The sequence below is a fragment of the Equus quagga genome, chromosome 7, assembly GCF_021613505.1.
Source record: "Equus quagga isolate Etosha38 chromosome 7, UCLA_HA_Equagga_1.0, whole genome shotgun sequence".
NCBI lineage: Eukaryota > Metazoa > Chordata > Mammalia > Perissodactyla > Equidae > Equus > Equus quagga.
The window spans coordinates 4,197,364-4,218,436 of NC_060273.1; the positions used below are offsets into that span (position 1 = coordinate 4,197,364).

General features: G+C 48.6%; 1 protein-coding gene across 3 annotated transcripts in view; it reads right to left on the reverse strand.

Annotated features, from left to right (window-relative positions):
* Positions 1-39: 39 nt before the first annotated feature.
* GLYR1 (glyoxylate reductase 1 homolog) overlaps positions 40-21,073 on the reverse strand; it is a 35,267-nt gene continuing 14,233 nt past the window's right edge. Inside the window, exons 6-16 of one of the 3 annotated variants that reach the window (XM_046666161.1) lie at positions 18,151-18,237; positions 17,210-17,266; positions 16,412-16,462; positions 16,246-16,319; positions 11,773-11,872; positions 8,028-8,138; positions 7,250-7,351; positions 6,353-6,515; positions 5,859-6,038; positions 5,414-5,538; positions 40-2,195 (exon numbers count right to left, since the gene is read on the reverse strand). In XM_046666161.1, coding sequence (XP_046522117.1) covers positions 2,121-2,195; positions 5,414-5,538; positions 5,859-6,038; positions 6,353-6,515; positions 7,250-7,351; positions 8,028-8,138; positions 11,773-11,872; positions 16,246-16,319; positions 16,412-16,462; positions 17,210-17,266; positions 18,151-18,237 — 1,125 coding nt within the window. In that variant the 3' untranslated portion in view covers positions 40-2,120. The remainder of the gene's footprint in view (positions 2,196-5,413; positions 5,539-5,858; positions 6,039-6,352; positions 6,516-7,249; positions 7,352-8,027; positions 8,139-11,772; positions 11,873-16,245; positions 16,320-16,411; positions 16,463-17,209; positions 17,267-18,150; positions 18,238-21,073) is intronic. The other 2 variants (XM_046666160.1, XM_046666158.1) reach the window with 2 other exon arrangements.

Genomic DNA, 21,073 nt, shown 5'->3' on the forward strand with positions numbered 1-21,073 from the left:
TCCTCCCTGGGCCGCCAAGGCATTCATTCACAGTTGTGTTACCAAGAAACGTTTTATTTCGCTTGCAGTAGCTTTTTGTTAATTGCACAAAATCATGTTTTGTTTTTGCCATTTAAACATTATCACACAATCCTATTCTGAAAGACAAATGTTCATTAAAAACAAAGCAAAAATAAAAATTCACAACCTTAATTAACTAGAAGATTTGTCATTGAAAGGGAGTTCAAAGGAAAAAAAAGGAGTGAGGAGGGGCTTTCTTACAAGCTTTTTCACAAGTGTCACATTTTCTCCTTAAAAGGGAAGGATTTCAAAACAAAGGTGAAATAGCTTAAACAGAAATATTCATAAAAAGGAACTTTACAGAATTGTCAACAATATTAAGACAACATTGACTAACCAGTTTCATTACAGCATCTTCCCCACCCCCACCCCCAGTGTCCGGCTAGGACTAGAACAGGCTTTGTGTTTAGACATAAAAGAATTCAAAATCCCAGTGAAATTAACTGTGCCAAAAAACCCACAGGCATCTTCCCTGCCCTCCCCCCACGTCTTCTGAGATCCCCTAACCTGGGTTCTGAGCAGTGTCAGGGGGAGGGGCCCACACCAGCGCGGCCACCTCACTATACATCTACCATTATATATTCACTATAATCGCTGACCTTCTGCAAAGTGTGACTTTGGAAAATCCAGCCCATGCAGAGGGAGAGCACCGACATCCTGCAGGCAACTTCTCCTTGTTCTCATGCCACATTCCAAGCCCCTCTGGTCCCCTATCCAAGGAGAAATGCTAGGGCCTCGGGGATGTCTTAGATCCACCTCTGAGGGTCAGCTAGTTCAGGCTCGGTCAGGCCCAGTTCTCCTCTTCCCTCTCGACAGAGCCTGGGGCCCTGGAAGCACCGAAGACCATGCTGCTGGCTGAAGTGAAGACACTCGTTCCTGTTTCAAGAGCTGAGCCTAAGAAATGGTCATCGTTGGTCAGGCTGGGTCTGGGCCAAAGAAGGGACACAGACAGGAAGAAATACTGTCTCCGTGGAAAGAAAAGGGGAAGGGAGGAGAATGGAGAGAGGTGGGCATGCGGGGGACATGTGCAGGGGCAGGCTGGAGAAGGTGGGACTGCTTCGAGGGGAGCCGGGTCAGTGGCTCTTCAGAACCAGGCGAAGAGTCTGTGGCATAACGGAAACAGGAAGGAACCCCACGCCCCTGCCCTCTTCAATCCTCACTGGTGGCCCTCAGGACCCCCTTCCCAAGGGCTGGAATGCAAATCCAAACACTAAAACAGCCTAGTGAGGAGTGAGCTCCCCCTACACCATGCGCGCAAGTCTGATCACAGCCCAGGGCTCCGCAGTGACGGTGGCTTCTGGGACGGGTGCTGAAGAGCAGCAAGGAGAGCAGGCTTCTGTGAGGCTCACCTACGGGCTGACTGCTCTCTCCCTGGAAAGCAGAGCCCTGTGTTCTCTGACTGTGCCAATCTCTTTCCAGTTCACAAAGGCATTTATGGAGAGTTGGTTGCATGTTGGTAGTTTAAACCTGACACTCCTCATCAGCTGGTCACCTGAGGTTGGAGGGCCCACGGGACCCTCCGTTTAGAGGCTGTGCTGGCTCCTCGTGGCCCAGAGGCTCTCTCTGCGGGGGACCCAGTGGGGACGTGGACTTGGCCGCAGCCTCTTCGCTTGGAGGGAAGCAGTGGGAAGGCTTCCAGTTCTCACTGCTGACTCTAGTTGCTCGACTGGAAGGGGTCCGAGAGAAAATAAGCTTGGAAGGAGAAAAACAAAAAGCCAGGCAGCAGTTTCTGGGCAGCTTCTATCCTGGGGCGAGAGCCAGTGGTGTATGTGTGTGTGTGTGTGTGCACGTGTGTGTGAACACACAGCCACCTAGTCCGGGGGCCAGTGCCCAGCTCAAGAGCTTTCCCACAGGCCGATCCTGCTGACACCCCTCCCCTCCCCAGGACCTCCAGGGGAAGAGTGATGCTGTGTGCTGTGCTGATGGCGAGTCTCAAAAGTCTGTATAAAAGGAGATGGAGACAGGAGGACTGGTCCAGAGCTAAGTCCCAGGACCCCAATCCCATGTGAGGAAGAGGGGGTCAGAAGGAAGATAGGGGGCCAGGGAGGGGTGTCGAGGGCTTAGTGTATATAGGCTCGGTACACGGCAGACATGTCGTTGTCAGACTGGTCCAGCGCCTTGGCTCTTTTGTACACCTAGAAGAAAACGAGATAGGCTCAGTCTCTGGCCACAGAAGTGACGTGAAGACATGAATCTGCTTCCTGGAGGCAGTTCTAGATGGGGTTAGGCAGGCCACTTTGGGAGTCCAGGCTGTCTGGTCCCTCCCTGACAGGCCTGACCTTGGGCTGAGTGCCTCAGTTTCTCTGTGCCTCCGCTGCCACTTCTGGCTATTATGGAGAAGGTAATAGGGTTAGCGGGAGGATGAAATGGAGGGAGAGATGCAAAGTGCCCAGAGGCGGGGCTCAGCAGTGTTAGAGATTATAATCGTGTCCCTTTCTGCTGACAACCCTCCAAGGAGTTCCCATGTTATTCTCTGGGCCGTGCTGTCCTTACTCTTCCTCTGCACGGCTGGCTCCTTCCCAGTCAGCTCAGGGGCCTTTCCCGACCCCCCATCTAAAGCGGCGGCCGCACCCCTTTACCCCACCCCCTTTCTCTCTTTACCGTTCTATTTTATTCGTATTTCTAACCTTCTGAAATTCTTACTTGTTTAAATACTTATGTGCTGATTTGTGCGTCCTCCTGCTAACATGTAAGCCCTGCCAGGAAGGGAAGGGACTGCTCCAGGGTGTGCCCAGCACCTGGAACAGTGCTTGGCAATTAACAGCCACCCCAGAGATACCAGGTGAGTATGAAAGAGTGTGAAAAGAACAAGAGAGCCATTGTTCAACAAGGGCAGTGTGGCTTCCAGTCATGCCAAGGACACGCAGCTGGACACGAGGCTCCTCCCACACGGCCCACTGTGTTTTTTTTCTTTTTTAAAACATAGTCCAGTCAGAGCCACCATGACTGAGTATCCATTACCGCTCAGGTGTAGCTGTCAACTCAGAATGAAGGCTAAATAAAGACCTTTTCAGATAAAAGACAACTAATGTGGCCAGCAGACCTGCGTTACAGGAAATGCTAAAGCAAGTTCTTCCGGCTGAAAGGAAACACCAGAGAGAAATGCAATTCTTCACAAAGGGATAGAGAGCACTGGAAACAGTAGATTAGAGAAATAGAAAATTATTTCTCTCTTAATTTCTTTAATACACATATGACTACTTCAGTAAAACATTCCAACCTTCTCTGCTGGCTTTAAAACAAAAGCAGATGTAGCCCACAGGAGCCCGGTACCCCATAGCAGGAGTTCTCAGCCTGTGGTGATGCTGCCCCAGGGCACACACGGTAATGTCTGGAGACAGCGCCCGTCAACCAGGGGGTTGCTGCTGGCCGCTAGCAGGGAGAGGACAGGGATGCTGCTGCACATCCTGCAGTGCACAGGACAGCCCCCACAGCACACGTCAGCATGCCCAGGAGAAGGCCTGCCTTGGAGGGAGAGAGGTACAGGGATCTGGGTTTCACTTGAAGAGGTCCACTATGAACTCTAAGGAGGCCGTGAGGTCAAGGATGCACGCGCACTCCCTGGAGCACAGATAAAAGAAAAACAATGCGTGTTCAATGGTCAACAGATAAAACTGAATCCTAAAAATATTCAGAAAACCCAAAAGAGGACAAAAAGGAGGAACAGGCAGACAAAAGCCAGAGGGGACAAACAGCAATCAAATGATGAAACGATAGCTCCGAATCCGACAACACACTCATAGACTTCAAGACAAAGACCAAATGTCAACGGACTGGTTAACCTGAGGACCCTGAGCTCTGAGCTCCGAATGGTGCAGAGCCTAAGCTTCACACCATCCAACCGGCCGGAAGGTGCCATGCGCTGCCGAGAAATTAACCAAAAGGGCTGTTTCTAAGCCAACGAAGTCAGGGTGGAGGCAAGTTGAAATCCCCTCACAGAGAAGTGTTGCCAACACGAGCCACACCCAGAACCATTCCGTTAAAGACAGGCTCATTGACAAAAAAATGATAAAATACACGAGGAATTCCACTGCCAAGAGAACCCACAGATGAAACAATCAGGAGGAAGCTGAAACTGTACCACAACCTGAAAGGGTGAAGTCAGTGCTTGGAACTGTTCCGACAGACAGAGAAGGAAGAGAAGGCCTGGAATTCAGGAACCGAAAATTATAAACTATGAAAAGGCAGGTCTGAAAGAGTAGTACTGTGTTTTTTCACTTTTTCTTTGCTGGAACAAGCCACTTGAGACCTATAAGAATTTGACTTGAATGAAAATTTACACCAGCTTATAGCACCGGAAGATACAGCTTCTAAAGTAGATGAAGCTATGTGTTCTACAAAACGTAGTTTTTATTGTAAGCCTATGATAAAGACAAATATTGCACAGCTGCTTTTTTTTTAAGATTACACTTCTATCAGGTTGAGATAAGAAAGTTGAACTTCTAAAAAACTGTTTTCAAAAAGTACATGTGTAGGTGCTTAAAATACATCGTTCGAAAAAATGTTAGTGACTGAACACTCCAGTTAACAAGCAGATGTTATCAGAAGAGATAAAGATGCAAGCTCCAATTACAGACAGTCTACGAAAGAAACAAGTTAAATATAAAGATACAGGTTGAAAATAAACGGATGGAAAAAGCTACGCACGAGAACAGTGAGCTGAGAGGCCCAGTGCAGCTGTGTTAAGTTCAGACAGCAGACTTCACGACAAAACATCGAGGGCTATTTCAGAATAATAAAAGAGCAAATTCTTCCAGAAGACATGCAACCATAAACGAGGAAGCGTCTAATACAAGAGTTTCAAGGACATTAAGCAAAATGGACAGAATTAAAGGCACAGAGAATCCCACAATTATAGCCGGCGATTTTAACATCCCTCTCTCAGCAACTGCATGAACGAGAGAAAAAGGTCAGTGAAGGTGATCTGAAAAACACCACCGACCATCTCGACCTCACTGATATCTGCTGAACACACCTTCCTCTTGAGTGTACATGGCATGCCCAGCAAGACAGGCCATCTGCTGGGCCACAGAGCAAGTCTGAATAAACTTAGAGTTAAAAACCACACAGGGTGTGTTCTTTGACCACAACAAAGATATATCAGAAATCAATAACCGTAGATATCTAGGAAAACCCCAAATATTTGATAACTTTTGAGCAATCCACAGGTCAAAGAAATCACAAGGGAAGTACGCATGGCTCAGAAGGAGATGTGTGGCTTTAAGCGCTAAATCAGCGACCTAAGATTCCACCTGTGAGGTTAGACAAAGAGAAGGCAAAGTGAGGAGAGGGCAGGAATGATCACAGAACAAGAGGAGGCTGCGGGGTCCGCACCACTGCCTCCTGCAGTTACCTCATTGGCTGCAGCTGCCATAGGAGTCGGATGGTTGACGGCATCGCCCAGCGCGATGGCTAAGCGGAGATCCTTCTGAATGTATTTCAGGTAGAAATCGGGTTTAAAGTTTCCTTGCAGGATATCTGGGGAGGGAAAGCCACTTATCAGAAGAATTAAAAGGATCCTAAATAAGAAACTACCTACAGTACAGCCAGGGCTGGACACCTAGCATTTCTCCCCCCTCAGACACAAGCTGAGACAAATTCCTGGCCTGTATCCCCACACCCCATTGGTCACATCTCTGGACCCCCTCTGACCCAGGGGCATGGACTGACTGGAGAGGGTGCATCTTTCACACCCAATGAGCCGCTGAAGAAGAGACTGTGCTGTGACTGATGCCTGACTCAGCTCCCCAGCTCCAATCAAGAATAAAGGGCAGGGAGAGAGGCCAAAGGCAACTTACTTTGGCACTTCTGGTCCAGGAAGATGCTGGCCAACTGTCCCTGATTGAGGATGTCCAAGAGTGTCTGTTGGGACTGGCCTGTCACTTGGGCCAGGGTGAGCCCCTCAGCGATGGTGGCCATGAAGCTCCCCTGGACCATGTTCACGATCAGCATCATCTTGGCTGCGTTGCCAACCTCACCTGCCCAGGGGAAGGAATCATGGTCCCTTCCCCAGAATCCCACAGGCAGGACTCTCTGCCCACCCTCATCCCTGCTCGGACCCACCTCTGCACCCAGGGAAGGCCCCATTCACCTGCCCCCGACAGAACTGGCTCTGACCCTCTGGCTCTTCCTCCTTCCAGGCACTGACTGTGCAAGTCAAAGGAAACCTTCCCATGGGGCCCAGGCAGAGAGGCCGTGCAGGACTGACGCTGTCATCAGTGCAGTCTAGAGGGGATGTGGCCCACCCAGCCTCCAGGCCTGCAGTGGCCTGACAGGTGGGCAGGCATGTTACCTAGAAAGAAGGAGGTCTTCCCCATTGCCTGGAAGCAGCTGCTGCAGTCCTCATATAAGCCCCTGTCTCCGGCTGCTAAGATCACCAACATCCCATCATTAGACAGCTGCTGATTCCCTGAGACTGGGGCTTCCAGAAAGCGGCCCCCCCTGGACACAATCACCTGGAAAGGAAAGTCACAGCTTCTGGAGGCCTTGTCTCTCCCAGGGCTCTTGGGCAGGGAACAAGGAGTGTCCTCAGGTGGGAGCAGGTGGCCCTCCACACCGAGGCCCCAAAGCCGACATCTGTACAAGGTGCTGGACTAACGACACGGGAGGGTCAGCAGACCGTGCTCTGCAGATGCCTGAATCACGTACAGTAAACAGAAGCCGGGGGCTCCTCACAGGCTCCCATTTACTCTGAATTTCTTACCAAGGCCAAAGACTATAATCAAACATGGCCATGCCAATGGCTTGGCTGACCACATCTCCAACAGACACCGCCCTTCCCTGACTTCGGCCACCCTCAGAACACACATGGGCCGGAACTCACAGCCCCGTCCCCTCAGTGGGGCCTGGCAGCTCAGGGAGGAGGCATACTCTGCTAGTACCAACTGTAGACAGCTGCTTAAACCAAAAAGGCCGTGCTGGCAGCCTGGAGCACTCCTCACTCTGAGGCCGGCAGCTACAGGACCTGATGCCCGGCCCTGCTGGGCAGCACCGCTTCTCTCAGGGCCACTCACACTAGCTGCAGCTTAGGAGGTAGTGAAGATAGGCCAGTCCCAAGGCTACTGGCCTCTCCTCTCCTCTCTGGCTTTGGTCCTAGGTAACCAAGGTGCCCACACTTGGGCACGGTCAGCCTGGGGCTTGGACTCCAAGTGAAAGGATGCTGGAGGGCCAGCCCAAACGAGGCCGCTACCTGGGCCAGCTCGGTGACTGTGTCCGCGTCCACTGTTGACATGTCCACGTAGCACTTCCCGGGGCGGATCCCTTGCAGCACACCACTGGGGCCCAGCACCAGCTGTGGGGACACAAGGGAGAAGCAATAGCCCAGGCTCCCAGCCAGATGCCCCAGAGCCCCTGAGACCTAAGGTCAGAATCCTGTTGCTTTTTTGACTCATTTCCCAATTATGAACTAAATATTAGGCTGAATTGGGAAGAGCAAGCAAATAATCAAGGGAAAGAAAAGTATTTCTAGCATGTTCCCATTTATTTATCTTTAAAAAGAATATGTTTCTTTTTATTAAAAACCTCCCATTTAAAAGATGGAACCCCAGTATTTATTTTTGGGGCTTCTTTGGATTCACTCGGATTAGACTAGTGACCAGTTAACAGGACTACTGCACTTGTACTGCTAAAACATACAAATGTAGTGATAGCTAAACAGAGAACTTGGCACATGGACCAAAGGCACACTCAGCCCCAAGCTTCCACCTCAACAAGGATACATGGCTGGTCAGGAACCACTTCAGCACAGACCTGAGGGGCCCCAGCAGTTTTCATTCTTTGTTCTGAATTAAAGGAAGTCTGTATTCAATTTATACAAACACCCTTCACAATGGGAGATGGCCCCCAGATGGGAAATTCAACCCTCCCACATGCAGACACTCACTCGGTGTGCAGGGGAGAAGGGGATGAGGCCAGCCAGCTTTCCTGGCCACAACCTGAGACGCTGAGGGGAGGGAGGGGATCCTTACATCCTTGGCTGCCTTTGGATCCGACACGCAGGCAAAGGTGATGTCACAAGTTGAAACGACTTCAGCGGGGGTTCTTCCTAGGCGGGCCCCCTCCTGGATGAACAAATCACACTGCAAAAGTCACAGATCCTAACGTGAGCTGCGGGCAGAGCAAAACAAACACACCAGCAGGCCAGAGACATGGCGCCCGGTCCTCCTGGTTGGCCTCCTAAGTCAGGAGGCTGAGGCCAGGAGCCGGAGCACCAGAGCTGGTGGTCTGATGTCTTGAGGGAAGTGGATGGGGCCCCTTAAGGACTGTCTTGTGTTTCTGCATACCTGGTGCCTAGAACAATGTTCTGCTTCACAGTAAGCACAAAGCAAGGGTCTGCTGCAGGCTTCCAGTTTGAAGAACAGGATGTGAGCAGTACCTGCGTGCAGCCTTCTGTGGCTGGCCCAGCTGTGGCAGACCCCGCCCAGGGCCCTGAGCTATTGGCACTGTGCTGGGGAGGCGGAGCTGGGGCTGGGAGGCTGCCGATCCTCCTGACGTGTCTCTGGGGGTCTAAAAGCACCAGCTTTTCTTTTCGGAGGATTAAAATCACCCAGAACATCTCATAATAAAACACATCATTAATATTTTGGTGTATTTCCTTTTTCAAAAGGCATTTAAAAAAGTAATTAGAATAATTTGAACATACAATTTTGTACCCGATTTTTAATACTTTGTATGACTTACATTTATCCATACTGTAGTCTTTCATAATCATCGTTTATAATGGATGGCTGCAGAATATTCCATCAAGAGATTCACCTGAATTTACCTAACAGCTCCCTTGCAGTTCGAATCTGGACTCCTTTTAATTATGACTCCAACAAATCATCTGCTCTATGTTTTGAATTTAGGTCTCCGTAAGTAGAATAAAACAGGCTCCAAATGGTTAAGTTCTTAACAAACGTAGACAAATGGCTTTCCAATGGGGCGGTGTCAATTTATAATGATCACCAGCAACGTCTCAAATCACCAGGACTGGGTACATCACTTAAAAACAACAAACAAGCACCCTGGGGCAGGCCTGGTGGCACAGTGGCCAAGTATGCGCACTCCACTTTGGCGGCCCGGGGTTCACCTGTTTGGATCCCAGGCGCGGGCCTAGCCCACTAGTCAATCTATGCTGTGGCGGCATTCCACGTAAAATAGAGGAAGCTGGGCACAGATTTTAGCTCAGTGACAATTCTCTTCAAGCAAAAAGAGGGAGATTAGCAACAGATGTTAGCTCAGGGCTAATCTTCTTCAAAAAAACCAATCAAGCATCCATAAATACATTAAAATTTTGTTCTACCTGATGATTTAACCAGCCCAAACTGGCAAATTTTGTTTGATATATTTTGATTACTCCTGATTACTGAACTTTTTAAATACCTTTGTTAATTGTTTCCTCTTTTGTGAACTTTTTATTTATCAAACTGTGTTTAATAAAATCAACATATTACCCTTTTCCTATCATATTTCCTTTAAGCACTTTTAGTTGGCATACTTTTAATTTTGTTTATTTTTTTTGTTGTGAGAGTATTTTCAAAAACTCTTTTTCTTTAGTGATTTTTTTTTTCTGCTTTTTCTCCCCCAGTCTCCCCAGTACATAGTTGTATATTTTAGTTGTGGCAAGTGGGATGCCACCTCAACGTGGCCTGATGAGCAGTGCCATGTCCGCGGCCAGGATCCGAACTGGTAAAACCCCGTGCGACCAAAATGAAGTCTGTGAACTTAACCACTCAGCCATGGGGCCAGCCCCTCTTTAGTGACTTTGATTGCTTCTAGGCTTGAAAAATCTGTTAATATTTAAAATTTATTGTCTTTTGGTTTTTCCTTTTGAAAAAAATAATTCAGTAATCTATTTGCAATATATTTTGGTATGTGGTAGGAAATGATAGGTATTTCCCCAAATTTCTAAGCAGTTGTCTCGAACATAATTATGACTGACCCTCTTTCTATGTCACTGGTTGCAGCAAGCCACCTCTATCAGAGAAGTCTCAGGCGGTCTGGTCTACCTGCTGAGGCTGCGTCTTGACTGCAGTACACGCCCACGTCGGCCTTTTAGTATGTGGCATTATAGCATGTTTTAACCTTTGCTTGGGAGAGATCTCCTCATTACTCTCTCTTTCCTGAGAGTTTAAGATGTTTCCTCTTATTCTTGAAGAAGCAGAGTATCATTTTATCAAGATCTATCAAAAAAATTCCACAGGGCTTGTGGTAAGGATTAAATGGCTTTTTAAAGCCATTTACTATGTAATTCGTGCCAGGCACGGTGCTGAGTACTTCATCTCATTTCATCTTTACACCCCATGAAGCAGGGGCGCTTTCTGCTGTCATCACTTGACAGACGAAGACTCCGAGGCCCAGCAAGACAAACCGTCTTGCTCAAGAGGGTGAGCAGCAGAGCTGTGACCTGGATTTAGGTCTGTCTGATCCCAAACCCAAGTCTGGAAGTGCCTTGCTCTTCTGCCTTCTCATAAACTAACGTGGAAAGCAGGACAACCAGAGGCACTTCTGTCAAAGGGGAATGTAACCATAATGCAAACTCTGATTCTCTCGGTGTCCTGCAACTGCACACATCTACATTTCCTGGTAACCCTAGCCTTGAATCACAAAACCTCCTGCTGACAGGGGCTCTGAGCTCTCATTCCTAGTTTAGGTCCCCAAAGTGTCTCCCACTGCCCAGCACCTGAAGCGCAAACCCCTTCGCACGGCCTCAGCGTCCTTTTCCGCAGGCCGCTGCAACTCTCTAGCCAGTTCCTTGTTATTCTTAAAAAGGACTTTCTTTCAGCAAAGTGAATTTTTCCTTTGCCTAGAATGTTTTTGTTAATTCAAATCCTTCAGCTAGGCCACCTCCTTCAGTGATCACACCTCCTTCTTCAGCTCTCACTTTGCTGCACACATGGAGATGCTCACTCAGGCATTTCACAAACATGCGCTCAGCCACACCTTGTTCCTCAAGAGGCTAGCCCCTTTTCAGTCTCACTTCCTTTGTTCCTGGCAACTGCAATGCTTTTGTTTTCTGGTACTCTGATTATGGTTCTTCACCTTTTCTTGGATGATAACTTGATGGAAGCCACGTCCTCTCTCCATCACAAGAGGTGCACATTCATAGACTTGGAATTCCATTTGTGGGCACACACAGACCCTTGAAGCCATGGACCACCGCCTTAGGTTGAGAACTTCTAAACCTGTCCTATCCAACATGGCAGCCCCTAGCCACAGGAGATTATTTAAGTGAAATGAAATTAAAAATTCTTTAGTCGTACTAGCCAGGTTCAAGTGTTCAAAAGCCCCATGTGGCTGGGGGCTACCACACTGGACAGTGTAGATATAGAACATCTCCACCAATACGGAATGCTCTGCTGCACAGTGCTGTTCCCAATCCAAGGGACAGAGTACAGTGCAGCCATCAAAAGGGATGAAGCAGATCTATCTACATGCACTTCATTATCAATGAATTCATAACATATATGCACACATGGATTTGCATGTGCATGGAAAAAAGGAGAGAAGGAGAAAGGGTCTTTTCAAATGTTTAGTTCTCATAATAACACCCTGAGCTTATATATTTACACCTCTACCTGCCTGAACTAAGAGCTTGGCTTCTCCAACTCTGCCGCATGCAGAACGCCGAGCGGAGACAACAGGAAGAGGTTCCTACCCTCAGTTACCCCAGCTCCAAGGGTCAAGGCTCTGTCCTACCCCGCCTGACAAGCACCATCCGTGAATGCTTACTTTCTCTGCAGTCCGGTTCCAGACAGTCACCGTGTGACCCATTTTCAGCAAGTTGGAGACGATGCCACTTCCCATGAGGCCAAGGCCCAAAAATCCTATCCTGAAAGAGAGAGAGACTGATTAGTTTGGGGCACAGTGGGTGGGACAGGGGAGGTGTCCTGAATGCAGTAGAGGCTCTGCTTCCTTGCAAACCTGTGGGTGGCACCTCAGACCAGCAGGAGCACCACCTGGCGGTGTGATGACACTACGACTGCAGAGTGAGTGGGAGAGCAGGTGGAGTGTGCCTTTTCTCATTATGCCACGGTTTAAAAGTGTCCTTAGATTGAAATGGGCATTTCTCAACCCTCGACTACTACAGAAAGAAGTAAGACTTATACGATTTAGGGCAAGTCTTCCAAACTGCTTCCTTGCTGCTTTGATGAGGGTCTGATCTTACAACTCCATGACAGTGAGAAGGCAGACACGTGTCTTCGGCTCTTGCAAGGGTTTCCTGATCAGCTACCTTGAGTGCTAGGCCTTGAGATGCCACTTTAAAGCACATCAGGATCTGTGACGAGCAACTGAAGAAACATGTGCAGAGCCAGTCACCTTGCTCAGTCACAGGAGTCAGGATCAGAGCGGGCAGTCCCCTCTCCCGGCTCTACCCGCTCCACCACCTTTGCATTCTTTCTGCCGTCAGCAGAGACGGGCTCTGCGCCTCTTCTTCAAGCTCACCGCAGCTCTGGAGCACGTGAACTCTCCCCATCACTGCTCTCCACTGGCCTGTCCTTCTCCGCTCTCCACCTCGCCCTTCTAACTGCAGGCCCATGAGGAGCCTTCCCTGGCTAACATGCTCTGACAGGGGCCGGCCGGGTGGCGCCAGCTGTTGAGTTCTCACATTCCACTTCGGTGGCCCGGGGTTCGCTGGTTCAGATCCCAGGTGTGGACCTACGCATTGCCTGTCAAGCCATGCTGTGGCAGGCATCCCACATATAAAGGAGAGGAAGATGGGCACGCAGGTTAGCTCAGGGCCAGTCTTCCCCAGCTAAAAGACGAGGATTGGCAGCAGATGTTAGCTCAGGGCTAATCTTCCTCAAAAAAAAAAAGTAGTACTCCAACAGACAGTACATTTCTGCTTAACTTCACTTCCTACAGCCTGCTCCTTCCTGCAACCCCCAGGGCTTGGAGGCTATTAGCTAGCACTGCTATTTCTACATGCTTTTACAGATGATTTTATCTTACCCAAAGGCCTTTTCTTGGTTCCTGCACTTCCTTCTCTCCCCTTGCATGTGACATGGCTAAACAATGCCTCTTTCTTCATTTCTTATTATACCATGTTCCAGTTTTCCACTCAGTTTTCTCCCAGCTCTAGATGTTGTCTGCAGCTTCTCCACTTTGACCCGCGTTATCTTTGCAGTATCTTCAGTCTCCTGGGAGCCACACCTGCAGTCACTTTTGCACACTGGCTCTTGTACAGAGGTTTCCCTCATCCCTGCCGGAACAGGCACTTCTCACACTCTTGGTCCCAGCTTGCTCTAGGTCATTCGAAGTAAACGTTGAAAGTGGTTCACCTTCCTCACCAAATGGCATCCTTGCCCACTAAGCTTCAAGCCGAAGCTTTACAAGGAGATCTTCTGTTACTCTCAGCTATCTGAGTAGTGCAAGCTTTCCCATGATTCTAAATCATGAAAGACCAATTCTCTTTCCTTTTCTTGGTGTTCTAGGACACCCAAGCAGACCTGAGGATAAAGCTTCTGGATTTTTAACATGGCAACTGATAGTCCCTCAAGGTATCCTTGAGACGAGATGGAGAACATGGACAAAGTGGACTGGGTACAACGCAGCTAGTTCACTCTGCAGTTGGCTTCACACTCCTGTTAAAAACGGTTTGACTAACCACACATCTATGGACAGCTAATCTTTGACAAAGGAGCTGAGGGCCTACAATGGAGGAAAGAAAGTCTCTTCAACAAATGGTGCTGGGAAAACTGGACAGCCACATGTAAAAGAATGAAAATCAACCATTCTTTTTCACCATTTACTAAAATAAACTCAAAATGGATCAAAGACCTAAAGATTAGGCCTGAAACAATAAGTCTTCTAGAAGAGAATATCGGCAGCACACTCTTTGACAGCAACTTCAAAAGAATTTTTTCGGACACCATAACCCCTCACATGAGGCAAACAATAGAAAGAATAAACAAATGGGACTTCAGCAGGCTAAAGAGCTTCTTCAAGGCAAGGGAAAACAGGATTGAAACAAAAAAACAGCCCACTAATTGGGAAAAAATATTCACAAGTTATTTATCTGACAAAGGGTTAATCTCCATTATATACAAAGAACTCACACAACTCAACAATAAAAAATCAAATAACCCAATTACAAAATGGGCAGGGGACATGAACAGACATTTCTCCAAAGAAGATATACGGATGGCCAATAGACACATGAAAAGGTGCTCATCATCACTAATCATCAGGGAAATGCAAATCAAAACTACACTAAGATATCACCTTACACCTGTTAGAATGGCAAAAATATCCAAAACCAAGAGTGACAAATGTTGGAGAGGCTGTGGAGAAAAGGGAACCCTCATACACTGTTGGTGGGAATGCAAACTGGTGCAGCCACTATGGAAAACAGTATGGAGATTCCTCAAAAAGTTAAGAATAGAAATACCTTATGACCCAGCCATCCCACTACTGGGTATCTATCCTAAGAACCTGAAATCAGCAATTTCAGAAGCTCTATGCACCCCTATCTTCATTGCAGCATTATTCACAATAGCCAAGTCATGGAACCAACCTAAGTGCCCAGCAAGTGATGATTGGATAAAGAAGTTGTGGTATATATATACAATGGAATACTACTCAGCCATAAAAAAGGACAAAGTCCTCCCATTCACAATAACATGGATAGACCTTGAGAGTATTATGTTGAGTGACATAAGCCAGACAGAGAAAGACGAACTTGGTATGACTCCACTTATAGGTGGTAGTTAACGTATGGACAAAGAGAACTGATCGGTGGTTGCCAGGGGAAAGGGGGGTGGGGGCAGGGCACTAGGGGTGAAGTGGTGTAACTACAACATGACTAATAATAATGTACAACTGTAATTTCACAAGGATGTTAACTTTTATAACCTTAATAAAAAAAATAAATTATAAAACAACAACAACAACAACAAAAAATGGTTTGACTAACAGGGCAATAAAAGCCTGGGTTGAAAGCTTTGGGACTCTGTCCTCAGGCCTGCCCTAGTCTTTTTCTTTTTTAGACCAACACAATCCTCATTACCTTAATGGGTGACATCTCCTTTTTTTTTTTTTTTAAAGATTTTATTTTTTCCTTTTTCTCCCCAAAGCCCCCCGGTACATAGTTGTGTATTCTTCGTTGTGGGTTCTTCTAGTTGTGGCATGTGGGACGCTGCCTCAGCGTGGTCTGATGAGCAGTGCCATGTCCGCGCCCAGGATTCGAACCGACGAAACACTGGGCCGCCTGCAGCGGAGCGCGCGAACTTAACCACTCGGCCACGGGGCCAGCCCCAACATCTCCTTTTTTATTAGCACATAACAGGCCTGTATCTCCTCCTCTTTACAACGAGAAGTTCACCCAAAATAACTGGTAGAATCAGCCATTTCAACATTACAAAAAATTATGACTAAAATAAACGATGCACTGTTTTTCGTCTGAGAAAGAATCGTATGGAAGACACAACGGGAACTGAGACTGGGGCAACTTGCTCAGGAGAATGCTCCATCTTAGCAAAGAACCCTTTTCATCAACACAACTCTGTAAACACAACTGGCCGACAGAGCAAGGGCAAAGGCAAGTGTGGGTGCAAGCAAAGGTCTGGGGACCACACTCGAGCCTTTCTGACCTGCCTGGGCAGGGCAGGGAGCAGCAGGCAGGTGCATGGGAAGGACCAGGAGGCAACAGCATGGAGAGCAGGGGAAGGCAGGATGATGGGCTTTACTCCAAACACTCCCCCCACCCCACCCCACCCCCTACAATTTCAGGGTTTTCACCACAGTTCTACTAACCCAGTGGTTCTCAAAGTGTGGTCTCCCGACTAAGCAGCAGCAGCAGGAGTATAGCGGGAGCATTCTGTCCAAAATGCAAATTCCTGGGCTCCACCCTAGACCCGCCAATGAGAAGCCCTGGGGGTGGGACCCAGCAATCAGTGTTTACAAGCAGCCCTCCAGGTGATTCTGGGACACAAGAAAGTCTGAGAACCACCGAACAGAGTGTTCTCTGCTCAGAGACTCACCAGTGAGCTACAAAGCCAGCCCCACCGTACACTTACAGCACAGATTCTGCCGCCGGTAGGTCAGTTTACTCCCAAATCATTATCAGTAAGAACGACAACTCTCCCCACACCTTTCCATTCAGTTCCAACAACAGCTGGGACAGACCCCTTAAAGAGTGCCCTTGGGGTCCCCCCATCCCAGCAGAACCAGAGCCCCAGGAAGCCTTTCCATCCAAGGTCCTACTTTTTGTCTGTGGGTGTGATGCTGCCGTTCACGGCCGTGCTGTCCGCGGCCTGGATGGAGGTGGAGCCAGTCTCCTGGGGAAAGGAAGCACAAGTCCTCAGGTGAGTCCGCCTGTGGCAAGGCCCCCAGGGAAAGAGAAAAGCGGGGAGGCGTGCAACCTACATACCTCTTCACATATTTTCAACTTCTTTGTGATTGCCTGGTAACAGACAGCTGGCTAATAAAGGAGGAGGAAAAAAGACCGCTTATTAAACTGAACGCTTAATCGGTCTTCATTGTAACTTCCCTAAATTAAGCTTAGGCCTAAAGTGGGATGTTAACATCAAAAACTTATTTGGTGTCCAATGTTATGAACCCCAAATGACCCACTAGAAAGTTAACACACATTACCTCATTCAATTCCTCATGCAGCTCTGCAAGGTTCTTTTGCTGTTGATGACACAGACTCAGAGGCCTTAAGTCGTGTGCCCAGAATTAGAGAGCTGGTCAGCGTAATGGGGCTCGGAACCCAGGTCTGTCCACTCCAGAGCCACACCCTATCAACAGACCCTCTGGAGGCTCAGCCTAACCCACAGCCTTGTAGACACTTCGGGAAACTTTCCTTCCACATCCCAAGGGCTCACAGGGACTGTGTCGACCAGCAAGCCTGATACTGTGTCCACTGGCACACGGGCCATCTCGCGGGTGCTGAGAGGCCTTGAGATTCCGTTTTGGCCCTAGACTCTGAAGGTGACCATCAAAGTCTCAACCACACAGCTGCTGAGTTTTCAAAGCTTGTTTGTTTCTTTCTTTGTAATCTTAACAACGCCTGCCTCACGAGTGGGCCTCTCCATGACTGTCTCACTCGTTGCCCTGGGCAGTGCTACAGGCAGAGCCCAACTTTTCAGACCGGGAGGGTGAGGCTCCAAGGGAGCAGCACTCTCCCCTCAGGCCAGCCCCTGGACAAAAACAAAGAACAACTCACCTTCTCTGTTTGGCTGAGCAGGAAGTGATGGAAATGAGGGTCTGCATCTTTAACAGGCTGAAACCAGAAAATGATTAAATCAAACAAGTTATCTTCCACCAAAGGTCACTTCCTTCTGTCTGGTAACTGGACTCTTCTCTGGCTGAAACACCCGTGGGAGCTGGTCTCAATTTTAGAACTGCCTGGAAACTCTTCTTGCAGTGTTGGTCTATGCCTTTTATAAACGACTCCTGTTCCAGCTAGAGAAAAACTGGCTTCAAGTGGGAAAGAACACATGTTTCTGCCAGGTTGGCACACAAATTGTTCCAGTAACACTGTGGGAAAATACTTCAAAGGCACACTAGTATTTTAAAGGCCAGCCTTCCCCAGTCACTTCAGATAACCCAGAGGACAAAGCCCAAACAACTCCCAGGACTCTTTTCCAATTTCAGTTTTGGCTTACTTGTGTCTGGTGCCAGACCCTTGAGTGTCTCATCCCACTGATGATTGATATTAACAGAAATAAAGTGTTAATGACTGAAGGACTTTTCACAAGGAGGCGCAGTAACAGGGGAACAATGCATCCACACCGAGGATAAAATAATGTGCAGCTACAAAACGTCAAGGTTGAATACACAGACAGTCAAAGGGCGTTTATAAAGCGTCAAGTGAGTGAAAAACACTTGTGGAATGACCCCACTTTTGCGGAAAAAACCCTACTCCCAACAATAAAACCTACTCATGGGTATATAATCACATAAACGATGGGTCGCTGTACCAGCAGGTCTGGAGTAAGTTACAGCCAGCTTAACAATGAGCACCCCCGAGGGTGGAGACTTGTACTTTCTACCTCATACAGACCTCTTACTGTTTTGCAATAAAAAAAGGCTCACACACAAGAAAAGGCGGAAAAGGAAAAGCACACACAGTCGGGCCGGGGAAGCAGCTCTGAGGCGCCTTACCTCGCTCACAGTCGGCTGCCATTTAAACGCGGCCATGGGTCCGGCCATCACCCCCTTCACAGTACTAGACTCGGGGATGGTGAGATCCTACGGAGGGAAAGGCAGACGGTCAAGACATGGAGGCCATCTCAGTGGCAGGTGTCTTCCTGCCCCAAATCAGAGAGCACCTCCTCGCTGCTCTGCTTCGTTTAGTCACATTCGACCCCAAACTAAAGCGCCAGCAGCTCCACGGTCCTAGCATCAATCCAAGCCCAAGTGCCCAGGCCCGGCTCCGATGACCGTCCATCGGGAGAGACAGGACGAGTTCTCGTCATCACAGATGGAGAGTCTTTCTTCTCTTGTTCTCGAAAGAATGCGTGCTTGTGCCTACACTTCACAAGGGTGGCAGCAACTGGAAAGCCCAATTACAGTGTGCGGTGTTGTCAGCAGGCCACAGAGGAAATTCCTTACGGCGAATAATGAACATGAAGAAAACGGTACTTGTTTCAGAAGGAATCCACCATATCTCAAACAAACTAAGCAAGCCACATGGTGCTGATGAGGAAATCTGCCCAACATTTTACAGCTACTAAGTGACAAATCCAGAATGTGAACTCAGGGCAGTCAGGAGCCAAGGGCCCCACTCTCCCCAGACTGACGCAAGGAGAGGACCCGTGGGATGGGGGCTGCTCCTCTTCATCCACGGCCTGGCCCACACCCTCCTGGGCAAAGGGGCTGCCCGAGCTTTGTAACCGGTCTGCTCTCATCTCCTCCACTGACTGTACCTCGTACTCCTTTTCCCCACTTGCCATCTTGCAGCCACGGCGGCCCTCCTGCCATTTCCACTTGGATGTCTAACAGGATCTTGACATGGCCCCCTGACCTCCTGATTTCCCCTGCCCAAACGGTTCCTTCTGCAGTCTTCTCAGTCTTAGAAAACAGCAACTGCATTCTGCCATGCCAAGATCTTTGGAGTCCTTCTTGATTCGACCCTCCCCTCCCCTCTAATCCATGGCAACAAGTACAGCTTTACAGTGGGGAATCTGCAACTCCTTCTCACCACCCCGACCACTAACCCCCAAACTCAGGCCGCTATCGCCTGTCACTTGGACTGCTGCAAAATGAATCTCCTTTTTCGGCTCTGGACCCCTACAGTCTAGTCTGTACGCAGCTGCCGAAGTGAAGCATGTCACTTCTCTGCTAAAACTGGCTTTCTGTCTCACACAGTACAGCTAACGCCTTTATTACTGTGGCCTACAGGACCCTACTTGTTAGCAACCGCCACTCCCTGCTGATCTCCCCCTCACCACTCTCCAGCTCGCTAGCACCTCCTTGGCCCTCCACCCCCATCCCCCCAACACAACAAGCAGGCACCTGCGTCAGTCTTGCGCTGCTGGGAGCGCTCTTTCAACAGTTATCTTACTTGGCTCACATGCTCACTTCGGGTCTCCGTTGAAATGGCACCTTATCAGGGTGCTTTCCTTGATCTCCTTATAACTTCCCCTATTAGAACGTGATGCCGACGATGACTGTAACGACAGCAAACGCTTGCACAGGGCTTACTGTGTGCCAGACATTACTATAAGCACTATTTTCTATGTGTGTTCCCATGTAATCCTCGCAACCTCATGATATAGAACTATCATCATCCTCATTTTACAGAGGAGAAAACTGAGGCACAGGTAGCTTAAGCAGCCTTGCTTAAGGTCACTGAGCTAGTAATCAGCATGGTAGATGAAATTTAAACCCAGGGAACTTGGCTTCAGGGTCTACATTATCATAAGCAAATTCTATAAAAGCAAGACGTTTGCCAATTTTGTTTACTCTACATCCCATGCTGGGAACCGTGCCTGGCACACAGTTGGTGTTCAATAGTTATTGAAGAATTGAACACGAAAGCGGCCACGCCTATCTTTCATGCTGCTTTATCTCTAGACACCTGGCCTACAGTGGAGCTACTCAGTCAACATCTGTTGAATAAAGAGGTCTGAGGGAAAAAAGAGGCCTAAGTGCAGTACCGCTCAAAATAATTTTCTGCCATGACAGACATGTTCCATATCTGTGTTGTCTAATACTGTAGTCACTAGTCACATGTCACCATGGAGCACCTGCTACATGGCTAGTGTAACTGAGAAACTGAATTTTAAGTTGTATTTAATTTAATTTAAATGGTATGGGGCCAGCCCGGTGGTGTAGCGGTTAAGTTCGCACGTTCCGCTTCTTGGCAGCCTGGGGTTCGCCGGTTTGGATCCTGGGTGCGGACATGGCACTGCTTGGCACGCCATGCTGTGGTAGGCGTCCCACATATAAAGTAGAGGAAGATGGGCACGGATCTTAGCTCACAGCCAGGTTTCCTCAGCAAAAAGAGGAGGACTGGCAGTAGTTAGCTCAGGGCTAGTCTTCCTAAAATAAATAAATAAATAAATAAATGGTCACCAGTGCTAGGGGCAGCACAGCTCTAGTGACTTGCCTACAGCAATGACGACAGAATGAGGGTGAGGCAGAGATCACAGCTCTCCGTCGCTCTCTGCACTAGCCTGGGATTTCAGGGGAGCCCCAGGACTGACAGCTCCATTCTGTCAGTGGGTTTGTGCCCAGAGTTGCAGTGCTCAGCTCAGGACTTGGAGATAAGAGCCCCAGGAGAGGGTGAGATTGCATCTCTCAGCACGGCTCTTGCACCAAAGTCCAGACACAAACCCAGCCTTTGCCTGTATGTAATGAAAACCTCCGCCATCAAGGTCAGCCTTTTCCACTAATCCTCAGGGGACAGGGATTATGGCCCCAAACGGCAATCATCTGGGGCTTTGCCCAGTTATCAGCCTAGGCTACTGCTCTGTTTCAGAAAGGAGCTTGCTGCTCAAATGACAATTACTATAGCAACACACACACTCTTCGTAGACCACAGGATATATCAGGTCATGAAATGCACCAAAATTCCAAGCCA